Source organism: Leuciscus leuciscus (genome assembly GCF_965113295.1).
Source record: "Leuciscus leuciscus genome assembly, chromosome: 5".
NCBI lineage: Eukaryota > Metazoa > Chordata > Actinopteri > Cypriniformes > Leuciscidae > Leuciscus > Leuciscus leuciscus.
Window position 1 is genome coordinate 9880338 of NC_138729.1, and position 15823 is coordinate 9896160.

Sequence of the window (15823 nt, forward strand, 5' to 3'; positions counted from 1 at the left end):
AATGCAGCAATACAGTCTTTAATGAACAGAAAGGAAGTCCAGAGGTAAGAACAGAATTCTTCAGTATACTATAATGACAACGAAAATCCTCCGGTGAAACAGCAGCCGGGTAAATGACATAACTCCTCCGTGTAGGCAGCGGAGCGTCTCTGGTAGTCGTGGGTACCGTTACGGAAGCCAGCCAGCTCCGGGACCTCCAGGAGATCAGTAAACAACGAGCGCGGTCACAGGTACTCTGTAATTAGCACAGCTTAGTAGCAAAACACTGGTAGCACAATCTCCTTACGTGATCAGGACAGGACAGGACTAGACAGACACGAGAGGATATTACTCAGAGAATTCACACGCATAGCTTCCAAATAATCTGGCAAAGAGACAAGGCAAAGCAGGACTAGAAGAAGCAGTGACAATTAGGGAAAGAGATAACAGGTGTGGAAAGGAAGATGAGGTTAACAAGTAATGAATGGAAAACAGCTGAAGTAGGGGTGTCGCAATATACCGGTGTTGACGATAATCGTGATATTCAAAGCATGAAATATCGACATCGTGTTAATTTAGAGTGTGACAATATACCGGTATTGGCGATAACCACAATGTTTAAAATGAATAGGACTCTTATGATAACATGACACGTAAATACTCCAGCACCAGTACCTGGTTGACCTCTCAGGTGGCAGTATTGCACCCGCTGACACCTGTCAAATAAGAAGACGACGCAGCGCTCGTCCGCACCCGCGCAGCTAGAGTGGAACACTCTGTCCACACCCGAAAAAAGTAAGCTCGCCAGAATTAAGAACAGAGTTCTTCGGCTTCAAAGAAAACAGCACCTTAAAGGTGGTCGCACACCGGACGAGAAGCACAGCACCACGTCTTTAAAATTCGAACACATTCTCTATGAGTGTAGGCTACACACACCGGCGGCCGCGACGCCCAGCAACGGCTCAGGACCATGTTCAAAATCCTGCCGCGACACAGAGCATCATTTACATCGTTTTATATTAAATTTACATTATATTTGTCTCAAATCATCGTAAATGATTTCACCCTGTGCAGCAATATACATTTAATTTTACATTAATTTACAGAAATCAGCTGCTTGAATGAAAATTGCTGATGTTATCGGATTTTCAGGTGATATTCTCAATTCATTCAGTTAACGGACGCTCTGAGGTAGATCACAGACTCAGCAACTATTATTTAATTGTACAGTGTAATCATAACATAGTACAGACATTATCTCAATTCCATAATGTCCTTAAACAATGATATTGCTGGCCATAAACTGAGACGCGCATGCGTGTGAGATACCTCGAGTTGTCATAGACCCGACGTGGCTATTATTTTACTAGTCATGGAATGGGAAACGTGACATTAACTGTTAACAGGGGGTTTCTGTGTTCATATATTAATAAAGGGTGATTATTAAAATTAAATACCCCGTTTTCTTTACTCATTAGGGGCCAAGCCCCGAAGGGGCTGTGGCACCTATTGTATCTGTTAGTTTTCTTATTATTATTATTATTCCTCCTCTGGAAGTCTATGGCAGCCCTATGAACCGTACATAGGAAAATGATGAAATTTGGCACATTTGTAGAGATGGCCATGAATAGTAATTGGACCAAATATGGTGTCTCTAGGACCAACTCTATAGCGCCACCACCAGTTCAAAAATTCAACATTGAAATGGTTATAACTTTTGAACCCTTTGATCTAGAGAAATGAAACTTAGTACACCTGATTCCTCTCATCATGCTGATCAGAACCAATATCGTACACTAAGACTCCGCCCATTACAGTAGTAGCCATTTTGAAAAGTACAGTATTCAGTTTTTTCGCTACTCCTCCTTCAAAATTTGTCCAATTTTGTCCAAAATTTGCTCAAATGATCTTTGGACTGAGCTGCACAGAAATGACTGAACAGATTTTTTTTATTGATCTTTGTTCAAAAGTTATGATGTCGCAAACTTAACAAGGTCGACCCAAAATTGCTTAAGAGGCTGTATCTTGGCCAAAGTTTGATCAATCGAAACGAAAATTGGTACACTTCATTGGAAGTATGCTCCGAGGGTCCTTGCCAAAGTTGGGAACAGCGCCACCTACGGGTCATGAGATATGGGAAATGGCTATTTTGGCCAATAACTTTTGAACAGTTTGTCAGAAAATCATAAATGTGGTATCTATGGATTCCTTGGGTCATGCCGAATCCGTAGATACTGATTTTGCCAGGATTGGATGAACGACTTGTCCGCCATTTTGATTTTTGTCATAAATTGCAATATATTTAAAACTATTTGACATATCGGCACAAAAATTGGTAGGGATGATCGACACCATGTCCTGAAGGTACCTGAGAAGTTTGAACACAGCGCCACCTAGTGTTCCAGAGGTATAAGGTATTTTGCAAAAACGCTTATAACTTTTGAAAACATAGGTTAAAATTTGATTTCTTTATGTCATTACGTTCCTTGGATTATGCAGATTCCGACGATATCTCATTTGTCATTTTCCAACAATGTGACTGTCCACCATATTGAAGCAAATGGTAAACAGTTTTTTCGCTACTCCTCCTTCAAATCTTGCTCAATTTTGCCTAAAGTTTGCTCAGATGATCTTTGGACCAAGCCGCACAGAAATGACTGAATAGATTTTTGATATTCGCTACCGTTCCCGAGATATTCGTCTCCAAAGTTGACCTAGCCTGTGTTTGTTGCCTTATGCTAGTTAGCTTAGCATAATAATTGGTTAGCATGCTAACCAGATGCCATTCTTTCTAATGTGGCTCTTCAGCTATCAGGATAACCATAAGCTACATTAGCATTAAGCTAGCTTAGCATGCTAATCTCGTTAACATGATTTTGTGTGCTCATTCATACACTGAAGCCTTTCCTCAGCAGCTGTGTAATTCACGTCCTCTGAGTGGCGCAAGTTGTTAAACCACGTATCATGAATCCTGAACCATTCCAGTGTGGGTTCGAATCCTGTGTGGGACAAGTTTAAAATTGGGTATAAAGTTGTCATTTCAATTCCTTTATTACATGGGTAAGAGCTGTACTAATGTTTCTTACACTTGGATCAGAAATAAGTGTGTTTTTTTAACTTCATTCTGTGTTCGTTCTCATCAGACCTTCTGTTCATTTTGATTTCACCCTATCTGTAATTCTGAATCTATCTGTTCTGGAAAAGTGCTGGAAAAGTTGCTGGAAAAACCCTTACAAGCCAAAGAGCAATAAGGGCTTGGCCCCTGTAATGCTGCTTGCAGCTTTAATCTTATTTTTGTATTTGTATTTGCACTTGATTTTTTTATTCAAATCTGCTATCTGCATGACTTTATTGGCGCCGGTGCAACAATAGGTTTAAGAGCTTTTCAGTTCTTCAGGAAACCTTCAGACAGTGTTTTGCTTCAGTTTGAAACCAGATAAACTTCACATGCTTGTCTTCCTTCACAAGAATTTGCCATAGATTGAGTACGCAAGAAGTAAAAAATGCATGTGCTTTGTCTATCAGTATCTTTATGTTTGTTGGGTAAAAAAGAAAAACTATATAAACAAAGTAAAAATGAATTTGACTGATAACTACCCGAAATAGATTCTATAGATATCGCGATATATCGATATCGTGAATTCTTTTGGCCACAATAACCGTGGTGTGAAAAATCTAACATCGTGACAGCCCTAAGCTGAAGATAATGCGAGAGATGAATGTGCGTAATGACCAATGGGGTAATCAGAGGTATGTGTGTGTGTATGTGTGTGTGTGTGTGTGTGTGTGTGTGTGTGTGTGTGTGACCAGAGGGGGGAGACAGAGTAAAAAGGAAGAACCAGGATCATGACAGTACCCCCCCCTCAACGAGCGCCACCTGGCGCTCCCGAGGAAGACTGACGAGACCGGAGAAAATCATCGACCAGCAAGGGGTCCAGGATGTCCCGGGCAGATACCCAACTCCTCTCCTCAGGACCGTACCCCTCCCAGTCCACTAAGAATTGATGCCCACGACCTCGGCGGCGCATGTCTAAGAGTCGGCGGACCCTGTACACCGGAGACCCCTCGACGCGAATAGAAGGAATAGATGGGCGAGAGGGCGCACGAATCGACGGTTTAATGCAAGAGACATGGAAAACGGGGTGTACGCGACGAAGATTTGGAGGAAGCGACAGCTTGACTACGACTGGACTAATGACTTTACAAATGCGGAATGGTCCGGTGAAGCGAGGGACCAATTTACGAGACTCAGAGTGGAGTGGCAAATTAGACGAAGAAAGCCAAACCCTCTGGCCGCAAACGTAGCGGGGGCTTCTCACGCGACGCTTGTTGGCAGTGGCGCTCATGCGTCTCCTCGAGCGACAAAGAGCTGATTTAACCGTTCTCCAAGTGCGCTTGCAGCGATCGATAAACGCCTGTACGGACGGAACATTAGACTCCGAATCCTGCGAGGAAAATAACGGAGGTTGATAACCCAGGCAGCAGGAAAAAGGAGAGAGACCTGTGGCAGACGAGGGGAGCGAGTTGTGTGCGTATTCAGCCCAGGCGAGTTGCTCTGACCATGACGATGGATTACGATAAGCCAGACTGCGGAGAATGCGGACGACAATTTGATTGGCCCGTTCGGCCTGGCCGTTAGTCTGTGGGTGAAACCCGGATGAAAGACTAGCGGAAGCTCCAATGAGGCGACAGAATTCCCTCCAGAATTGCGAGGCAAACTGTGGTCCCCTATCAGAGACAATGTCAGTGGGCAGACCGTGCAATTTAAAAACGTGATCAACCATGATCTGAGCCGTCTCCTTTGCGGAGGGGAGCTTCGGGAGCGGAATAAAGTGAGCGGACTTAGAAAAACGATCGACGACCGTTAGGATGACCGTGTTCCCCGCGGAAGGAGGAAGACCGGTGATAAAATTGAGTCCAATATGGGACCACGGACGCGAAGGAACCGGTAACAGGCGAAGTAGACCGGCTGGGGGCGAGTTACCGGACTTAGTCTGGGCACAAACCACACAGGAAGCGATAAAACGTTGCGCGTCACGGTCCAAAGTGGGCCACCAAAAGCGTTGGCGGATCGTGGCAAGAGTGCCCCGCACGCCGGGATGGGCAGACAATTTAGAGGAATGTCCCCATTGGAGAACAGCCAAGCGCGCAGTGACAGGAACAAACAGACGATGCTTAGGACAGGCGCGCGGGACAGCGACACGGGCTAGTGAACGTTTGACCAACCTCTCTATTCCCCAAACCGCCGCGCCTACCACACAGGCAGAGGGAATGATCTCCTCCTGGGTAGTGGTGGGAGTCGATGAATCAAAAAGGCGAGAAAGGGCGTCTGGCTTAACATTCTTCGACCCGGGGCGATACGAGATGGTGAAATTGAAGCGTGTAAAAAATAGAGCCCAGCGGGCTTGACGAGCATTTAGTCTCTTAGCAGAACGAATGTATTCTAAATTTCTGTGATCATTCCAAACAATGAACGGAACCGGAGCTCCCTCCAACCATTGACGCCACTCACCCAGTGCCAAACGAATGGCGAGTAGCTCGCGGTTACCGACGTCATAATTGCGCTCAGCGGGAGTGAGGCGGTGAGAAAAAAAAGCACTGGGGTGTACCTTCTCATCAGCAGGTGAGCGCTGAGAAAGGACAGCCCCGACCCCCACGTCGACCTCGACGATAAATTGTCTCGAGATGTCCGGAGTGAGTAAAATGGGTGCCGTAGTGAATAAGGTCTTAAGGCGATCGAAGGAGCGTTGAGCGGAATCGGACCACTTGAATTTAGACTTAATAGAGGTCAATGCGGTGAGAGGAGCGGCCACCTGGCTAAAGTTGCGTATAAAGCGGCGGTAAAAATTTGCGAAACCAAGAAATCGTTGGAGCGCGACACGAGAATCGGGGACGGGCCAATCGGTAACCGCCAGGACCTTGTTAGGATCCATACTGACGCCCTCAGCAGAAATGACCGAACCGAGAAATGAAACAGAGGAGACGTGAAACGAGCACTTTTCTGCTTTAACAAAGAGTCGATTCTCCAGTAAGCGCTGGAGGACTCATCGAACGTGTTGCACGTGCACTTGGAGAGAGGGAGAAAAGATCAGTATGTCGTCGAGATAGACAAAGACGAAAATATTAAGCATGTCCCGGAGGACATCGTTTACGAGGGCTTGAAACACGGCAGGAGCGTTGACCAGACCGAACGGAAGAACCCGGAATTCAAAGTGACCGAGGGGTGTATTAAAAGCGGTCTTCCACTCGTCACCCTCCTTGATGCGCACGAGATGGTAGGCGTTACGGAGATCGAGCTTAGTAAAAATCTTTGCTCCCTGCAATAATTCAAAGGCAGATGACATCAGTGGTAAGGGATAGCGATTCTTAACAGTGATGTCATTCAGCCCTCGATAGTCAATGCAGGGACGCAAAGAACCGTCCTTCTTTTTAACAAAGAAAAAACCAGCGCCGGCTGGAGACGAGGACGGAACAATAGTACCCGCATTTAAAGATTCAGAGAGATAATTCTCGAGTGCCTCGCGTTCAGGGGCTGACAAGGAATAGAGTCTGCCGCGCGGAGGAGTGGTACCCGGGAGGAGGTCTATGCTACAGTCGTACGGCCGATGAGGAGGGAAAGAGGTTGCCCGGGACCGACTGAAAACCTCCCGCAGATCGAGATACTCCTCCGGGACTCCAGACAAATCACCTGGCTCGACCTGTGAAAAAGAGACAGAAGAGACAGGAGGGATGGCAGAGGTTAAACAATCAACATGACAAGACAACTTCCATGATAAAATCGAATTATTAGACCAATTAATAAGGGGATTATGTTTGACCAGCCAGGGGTGTCCCAAAACCACCGGACTAAAAGGGGAAGAGAAAATTAAAAAAGAAATAGTCTCCTTATGGTTCCCCGAGACCGTGAGAGAGAGAGGGGTGGTCCTCCTCTGTATCCTAGGAAGTGAACTGCCATCTAAGGCGAAAAGGGGGGTGGAGTCTCTTAAGTCTATGAGGGGAATACCTTGCTCTTGAGCCCACGTCACGTCAAGGAAATTTCTGCCAGAGTCTATCAGGGCAGTGCAGGCGACTGAAGAGTCAGGCCAGTGGAGAGAAATGGGAAGGGTGGTACAAGATCTTGATGGAGAGTCCTTGGAGGAAGCGCTCGCCAGTAGCCCTCCGCTTACTGGCGAACCCTGGCTTTTAACGGGCAAGCACTGACAAAATGGTTAGGCGCGGCACAGTACATGCAGAGGCGAATAGTTATTCTCCGCTCTCGTTCCCTTGCAGAGATGCGTAGCCCTCCGAGCTGCATCGCCTCCGGCTCCGGACCAGCAGAGGGCGAAGAAGAGACGACAGGCGGAGCGGAAAGCAGAGATGATTCCAAGCGGCGCGCCCGGTGGCGTAGTTCAAAGCGCTTCTCTATACGAATAGCCAGGTCGATTAGTGAGTCAAGACGAGCAGGTACCTCCCGAGCGAAAATCTCGTCTTTGAGATCCGGATTGAGCCCCTCCAGGAAACGAGCCACCAAAGCTGGTTCATTCCAGCCACTAGTGGTAGCTAGAGTGCGAAACTCGATAGAGAAGTCCACTGCGGAGCGCCTTCCCTGGCGAAGGGAGGAAAGTAACCGTGAAGCCTCCTCTCCATAAGCCGAGCGGTCGAAAACTCTGATCATTTCGGCCTTAAACTGGGGAAAATTGAACACACAGTCCGCGTCGACCTCCCAGTTAGCAGCTCCCCATTCGCGGGCTCGTCCAGCAAGGAGAGAGATTACGAAGGCGACTCGGGCACGATCGGTTGCATAGGTCGAGGGCTGCAGAGAGAAGACAACTTCACATTGCGTCAGGAAGGCGCGACATTGAGTGGACTCACCGGAATAACACGGTGGGTTGTTAATCCGTGGTTCTGGCGTCTCGCGGTGATCCTGGGTAACGGGTGCTTCGTGACGCAGATGATGGAAGCGAGTGGAAAGATCGGAAACTTGAGCAGACAGGGACTCGACAGCCTGTCTCGCGGCGGAGAGCTCTTCCTGATGTTGGCCCAGCATCGCACCCTGGAGTTCGACGGCCGCCTGAAAGGGATTGCTGCTCGCTGGGTCCATTTGGCCAGATTATTCTGTAATGCGTGGAGAGAAAGATGACCCAGGAGCGAAATGCAGCAATACAGTCTTTAATGAACAGAAAGGAAGTCCAGAGGTAAGAACAGAATTCTTCAGTATACTATAATGACAACGAAAATCCTCCGGTGAAACAGCAGCCGGGTAAATGACATAAATCCTCCGTGTAGGCAGCGGAGCGTCTCTGGTAGTCGTGGGTACCGTTACGGAAGCCAGCCAGCTCCGGGACCTCCAGGAGATCAGTAAACAACGAGCGCGGTCACAGGTACTCTGTAATTAGCACAGCTTAGTAGCAAAACACTGGTAGCACAATCTCCTTACGTGATCAGGACAGGACAGGACTAGACAGACACGAGAGGATATTACTCAGAGAATTCACACGCATAGCTTCCAAATAATCTGGCAAAGAGACAAGGCAAAGCAGGACTAGAAGAAGCAGTGACAATTAGGGAAAGAGATAACAGGTGTGGAAAGGAAGATGAGGTTAACAAGTAATGAATGGAAAACAGCTGAAGATAATGCGAGAGATGAATGTGCGTAATGACCAATGGGGTAATCAGAGGTATGTGTGTGTGTATGTGTGTGTGTGTGTGTGTGTGTGTATGTGTGTGTGTGTGTGTGTGTGTGTGTGTGTGTGTGTGTGTGTGTGTGTGACAAGAGGGGGGAGACAGAGTAAAAAGGAAGAACCAGGATCATGACAATTTTATCAAATAAATGCAGCCTTGGTGAACATAAGGTTTTAGGTTCCTAATTAGGTTCCTCAAATCCGGCCCTGGAGGGACTCAGCGTTCGTACAGATTTTTGAGTGAAATTCAAGCACTAAAGTAAAGTCATTTGTGGTGATTTGTCTGATTAAATCATCGTAGGTCAGCAGCAAAGGCACTGGTAGATTAAGTGAGAAATCCATAAAGTATGTTTTATGTATTAAATCATTGCATTATTTGCATACAATTCTGTAATTGTATTCTATTGTGCATTTTTGTTAATTTTGAGGAATACTGAATCTGTTTGGTGAGTGTCAGAGGAGAAAAAACACTTGCAGAAAACAGCATCTGTTGTTACTATATTTAAGCAGCATTCGCATACATTTTGCTATGAATATAATTCCAACCAATCGTTCCATGAACCTATACATATCTTTTCTTATTCTAAAATAAAAATTAACTACTGCATTACTGCATTAGCTACAGTAAAACAAAGGCTTTTGCTATTATGTATTCTTTTGGATATTTTTCTTTAATAAAAAGTAATTTAATGATATGACAGCAAAAGAAAATCACACACATATATATTCATCAACCCATTTCAGAATGCAATGGCAAATAGTTGTGCAAAGTAAATGAGTGTACTAAAGATTTTACAGTGTCAGTCAAGTCAAGTCACCTTCATTTATATAGCGCTTTTAACAATATAGATTGTTTCAAAGCAGCTTTACAGGGATAATAGGAAATTAAAGTAACAGATTGTTGTGGCTTTACAGCAGCTCTTGAAAAAAGTTAGTCCAGCTAAAGTTAGTTTTTGATTGATTCACTTCCATTGCAAAGATCATTAGTTATTAAAGGCACACTATGCAGTTTCCGTTTTTCTCAAACAGCGACCCCCAGAGAGACCCGACACTTGTATTTAACGTTACTGTCATAAATACCACTCACGTACAGCCGTCTCTGCACTCTTCTGACCGCGTTTTCTTCGTCGACTCTGCCATGATTCAAGTCTGAAATGCGTGCTAGTGTCTTCCATAGAGGCTCCTTCATATGTTGTTGATGTATGTGACATCGTGCCGTAAAGCAAGTCGTGATTCTCGTGAGATTTGTCAAACCTGCATTGAGAGGTGGCAATCAAACCCCCGCCCCCCCCGCCCGCCCGCCCGCCCGCTCGCTCTCAAGACTACAGCCGGTAGTAGGAGCTAGTTCTGCATGTTTTCAACCCGCCCATAGGGGGTGGGATCTCAAGATAAAACGGCGTCTTTTCAGTTTCAAGTCAACTAGTAGCCTAGTTGTATCATTTCTTCCGTTCCGATACTGCCCTCTGTAAACAGTAGGCATGGCTTGGGAGTGGCCTCGTAGGACAGCGAAGCAAGTGCATTCTGGGAGTTGTTGTCTTTTTTTGGCTTTTCCCAGTCTAGAAGGCACCAACTTCTAAAATAATTGCACATTACATAATTGCACACTACATAAATTACTATTTAAATACACATTCATCTTTCCAGCAGTGAAATATCCCTTTAACTGAAAACTGAAAACTTTTAATGCGCTCTGGCCGTTCATTTGCACGACAACAGTGTTAGGTGTCTAACAGCTAAACGCATTGCCTCAGAGTTCAGTATTCTACACGCTTATCTTTACATTATGAAAATAAAATTTGAAATGATTAGGCTACTAGGCTACTGTAAGTAGACGCATTTTAAGTTTGAATAAAAATAACTTCTACGTGTGCTTGCACGACATCAAAGTAATGAGACTCACAATGCACAGCGAATCCAGGTCATTTAAAGGTCATATTATTCATTAATATTTTCTTCTTTTTTAAATCACACTGGACATTCTAAGAAAAAAAGAATCAAGCATTTACAAGGATGATGTTCAAAATTCAAGCACATTTTAAACCTTGAAAACGTAATGTTTACAATCAATCAAAGGGATTTTCAAAACTCTCAATGTACCCAGGTGGCTATTATTATTCCCAATTGGACAAAATATTACTGGAGGACATCAAAAGAAATTTAAAGAAAATCGCTTTTGCAAATTTGAAAACTCGATTCTATTAACCTTAGTTAATAAAGATACAACTGTTCATTGTTTGTTAATGTAACTTCACAGTGCATTAACTAATGTAAACAAATACAACTTTTGATTTTAATAATGTATTAGTAAATGTTGAAATTAACATTAACAAAGATTAATAAATGCTGTAGAAGTGCAGTTCATCATCAGTTCATGTTAACTAATGTAGTTAGCTAATGTTAACCAGGGATGGGCAGTATTTCAGATACATGTATTTAAAATATTTTTACATTTTGTAAAAATCAAATGTAATTTGTATTTAAATACATTTAAGATGAGTATTTTTGTATTTTCAAAATACATAAAATACTTTTTGCCAGTCAACCTCTTTATCAGGGTACTGATTTTGTGCATCAACTAGTTCAGACATTCAGCTCAGCTTAGATCAGCGATTTTTTTTTTCTCTTTTTTTTCTGAGGTGGGAATGTCATGATCAATTCTACTTGTTGATTAAAGTTAAAATAGTGCATTATTCACTTCAGCATTACTGCATGTTTGGAACGTTGGAGTGGAAAAAGAAGCACTGATGAATGATACACCACAAAAATCTTCCGCTTTTAGTTTTATTGTACATAAAAAATAATTCTCAAAAAGGGGTGAAAAGTGTCAAATGAATCTAAATTAATTCTAATTTTAAATTTTAGATACACTTTCTAATTTTAATAAACTTATAGAAACAAATAAACTTTACATAAAATAAACATAAAATTACTTAAAATGCACTGGACTACCTGCAAAAAAAGAAAAAAGAAAAAAAAAAGAGTTTAAAATTCAGTTTATGCTGTGGAATCAAAACTGATATTGAGAATTGTGAAACCATGATATTGTTACTGTGAAGTAAAATTGAGATTTTGGTCATATCGCCCGTCCATATTCTTTGCTAGATAGCAGAAAAGATTCCCACAGTTTTACATACAGTATGAATTTTTTGTTCACCACAAGTAATAGACTACATTGGAACCAGAATTAAGTAGCCTATATAAATGGCTGCTATTTTGCATGAGTTTATTTGTAATTGCCAGAAAGAAAGAAAGAAAGAAAGAAAGAAAGAAAGAAAGAAAGAAAGAAAGAAAGAGATGAGGTCAGGAATGAAAAGTCAGTAAGCCTATGTTGTTTCTTCATTCACTGTGACCTATACCTGCACTGGATGGCCAATTTCACATGTATTTTGTGTATTTTCAAAATACAAAATACTGTATTTGTATTTAAATAAATTATGACATCATAGAATGTTATGACGTCATAGAATGCATAGAATGAATGACCTCATAGAAGCGTGAAACTCCCTGATCACTTTGTAGCGAGTAAGGAGTTCAGATATCAACAGTGTTTTTGCAGTTCTTGCGGTGTGTTTGCATTTGTTGATTGCGGTTTATCGTGTTGATTATGGGACAGCGACACTTTCGTAGAGTGGGAGTTGAGGGAGGAGGAGAGTGTGTGCCCGGGATAAATCCCCGAACAACACTGACACCCACCGACCACAAGGCGGAGCTCCATCCTCGTCCCGACGAGACGCCTGTGGTGGGCATCGGTGAGGCGGAGAGAAAGGAGAGAGGGACAGAGAAAACAAAGAATAAGGGGCAGAAAAAGAGGACATTTCGGAAGTTTGCCTCTTTTTTCTTTTGTTCGTCTCGCCCCAAATCCACCAAAGCTCAGGGTGAGCAGGTGGAGCAGTGTGAGGTGGACCAGGACACTGATGAAGCCCCATCCAGGAGATGTACTGATGGTAAATTGAGCACTGAACAACACAAACTCTCTTTTACACTCTTGTAAAACACTCTTTTATTATTATTTTTTTTACTCTTTTGATCACACGAGCAGTGCGCTTGGTTTTTTAATGTTGCTAGGCAACCACCGAAACAGTTGTGCTGTCAGTCAAGTAAACGTCAAATCAGCCTTTTATTAACTTTATTTACTTTCTGTTAAAACTGTGGTAGTTGGTTCGTGAAGTCGTTAAGCTCCTGGTAACCCATAACGCATAAACAGCGCGCAGAACTCTCACTGCCATAGGAAACCGATTGAAAAAAAGGCGCCTCTCACTGCAAAAAAACGCGTCACGTGTGATCGGGGCCAATCATTTACACACAATATAAAAAACCCACATCACACATTATAAAAAGGCAGATAAATGAATAATGTGATATATGAATAAATGAAGATAAATGAAGATGTGGTGGATGATTTTAAAACAAGCTTGTGGTTTATATTCCTCTCTTTAGATCAGATTTCTTTACAGGACATCATCTGTACTGCAGAGGATAATGATCATCAGGAACCTCCTTCCAGTCGTCCTGAAGTCCCCCCCACTGCCGAAAACCAGCAAGTGGAGGACATCAAGCCTCAAGATCAGGACAGTCCAGCCAGTTCATCATCAGGTGACACTGCATCACAGCTGGACAGTGACAAGATCGAGGGTGAGTTTACTGCAAGTTTACTGTCTGACATAAAATATAACACACACACTCTCTCTGAAAGTGAATATGTATATAGGAAAGCATATGTTTTAAATAATCCAGCTGATACTGCTGTAAGGTTTCTTTTAGTTTTTTTTTTCCTCCATAATTTTAAATCACCATTTGGCTTTTTTTGCAGTTCACTTAAATAGTCATGCGACAAATGAATTTTTAAAAGAACAAATATTACAAATATATTTCCCTATTAACATTTCATCAGAAAGTATGGCCTCACTGCAGGACACTGCTGTATTAAACAATAAACAAATAAAAATAATTATGTTTTAATAGATCACATTTCCTGGAAATACGCCATTGGCAAGAAATTGGGGGAAGGAGGATTTGGCTCTGTGTTTGAAGGGACCCGTTGCAAGGACGGCCTCATGGTAGCTGTGAAATTCACAGCGAAGAGAAAGAGCCAGCAATACACCAGCCTTGTACGTATCATACTTGTCTCTATGTTTGCAATTTATAACATTTGAATGTAAATCACAGAGTGCAAATATTTCAATACATAGACAGACTGGGCTAAATCCTTATTTGAGAAACCAATCCTATGTCTAACAAAAATAAAAACTGTCATTCTTCTAGCCTGACCATCCCAAACCAGTTCCACTTGAGGTGGCCCTGACAGTAATGGCCAATCAAGGCCCAAGCTGTGGCCACATTATTAAGGTGCTGGACTGGCAGGATCATCTCGACCAGTACATCATGGTCTTAGAACGGCCCTTACCCTGCATGGACATGCACAGCCTTTGGCAGCGTAAGAGAGGCCTCTTCAGTGAGGGATTGGCCCGCCACTTCATGCGGCAGGTGATATACGCTGCTGCCCTGTGCTGTTCCAGGGGTGTGCTTCATCGAGACATCAAAATGGAGAACCTCCTGGTCAACACAGAGACCCTGGAGGTCAAATTGATCGATTTCGGCTGCGGGGACCTCATGAAAAGATCACCCTACAAAAACTACTCTGGTATGTGTTATTATTTAAAACATACATTTTGGGATTTAAACTCTAGTGACCAGTTACACCACGTCTCAGACATCACACAGTGAGATATTAACAATACACTAACAAAACTCTCAAAGAATAGTCAATATTAATATTATTTTTGTTGACTAAAATTAAATGCCATTTCAGTTAAAGTGAGAAAAAGCAAGCTTACACATGTGACAAACTCCTATCTCCAGGCACAGCAAGGTATTGCCCTCCTGAGTACTTTGAGAAGGGCAAGTACTTTGGGAAGCAGGCAACGGTGTGGTCGCTGGGGGTGCTGCTGTTTGCCATGATCACCGGCCATTTCCCAAACAGCAGAGATATCGCTTTGATGGACTCTGATGTCTGGTTCCAGCCGGGCTTCTCAGAGGGTTAGTACAAAAAAGATGTTCTAATGGATAATGCAGGAATCTTTCCCATTTTTACAGCTTAGAGAGCAAGTGTAAAGTTGAAGGAAATAATTAGACAACTCTCAATCTTTCTGCACAGAATGCTGCCGCTTTATTCGAGGTTGCCTCAAGAGTAAACCAAAGCGGAGACTCCATCTGGTTAAGATGCTCTCCCATGACTGGTTCAAGGTACTGAGTCTAAGACAAGCTAAAATGATTTTGAAGGCTATTTGTTAATTTGGCTTGATTATGGACATCAGCTTATTTACATTACCATTCAGTACCTGCTGTAACTGTCATATACTGAGTCCTTATACATGGCACAGATGTATTTTTATACCTAATGAAAAATGCTTTCTAATTGTGTTTCAGGTCATGTTAGAGGGTTTAGCCTTGCGTCTGGCGGGCTGACACAGATGACCCCTCCATCTCTCCAGCCTCAGCGTCTTGCAGGGCTGGCAGGCCTCGGTTGCGTCTGGCGCCTTGGCTTGAGGCAGTAGTTTTAACGTCTTGCAGAACTACTTGCCTAGGGATGTGTACATATTGTAAATAGTTCATTTAGTTTTAGTTAAGTACTGCTCCATCCAATCATATTTTTAACAATGGAGTCACCCAGAGCTCTCTGTTCAGCCCGTCCCACAAGTTCCTCGCCCTGCCGCCCTAGAAGTTTCTACCACTGGCATCCGGGTCCCAGAGAGGGGGTTTCACATAGCTCTCTTTCTCAGCTGCCTTGGGCCCAGCGATCCTGTCAGGGCTGCTCCAGAATTCCCAGTGAAGACAGCCATAAAGTTTCCCGTCACTGCTGCTCCAAAACCTGCCGAGGCCCCACAGAAATCACTGTGAAGGTTCATTCTGCTGCAACTCCAGTTCCTGCTTCGGTTCTAGAGCTCCGTGTCAAAGAAGCTCAGGTTGCTAAGCTTTCCAGAGGTTCCTGACATGACCACAAATTTTCCTCCCAATGGTGCAGAGGTCAGAATAACCTAGCAAATTACAGACCCATTTCAAATCTTCCATTTATGTCTAAAATACTAGAAAAAGTTGTGTCCGCTCAATTGTGCTCTTTCTTGCAAGAAAATGAGTCAGGATTCAGGCCGCATCATAGCACAGAAACTGCTCTCGTTAAAATTACA

At 43.4% G+C, this 15823-nt stretch overlaps 1 protein-coding gene across 1 annotated transcript; it reads left to right on the forward strand.

The window, feature by feature from the left end:
- Nucleotides 1-12243: 12243 nt before the first annotated feature.
- Nucleotides 12244-15006, forward strand: LOC309500150 (serine/threonine-protein kinase pim-2-like; the record flags this gene model as incomplete). Its single annotated transcript, XM_082171714.1, has 6 exons — nucleotides 12244-12583; nucleotides 13077-13271; nucleotides 13602-13747; nucleotides 13902-14280; nucleotides 14499-14675; nucleotides 14794-15006. 6 exons carry the CDS (start codon nucleotides 12244-12246, stop codon nucleotides 14928-14930), a joined length of 1374 nt encoding a protein of 457 aa, XP_082027840.1. The 3' UTR covers nucleotides 14931-15006.
- Between the last annotated feature and the right edge of the window lie 817 nt (nucleotides 15007-15823).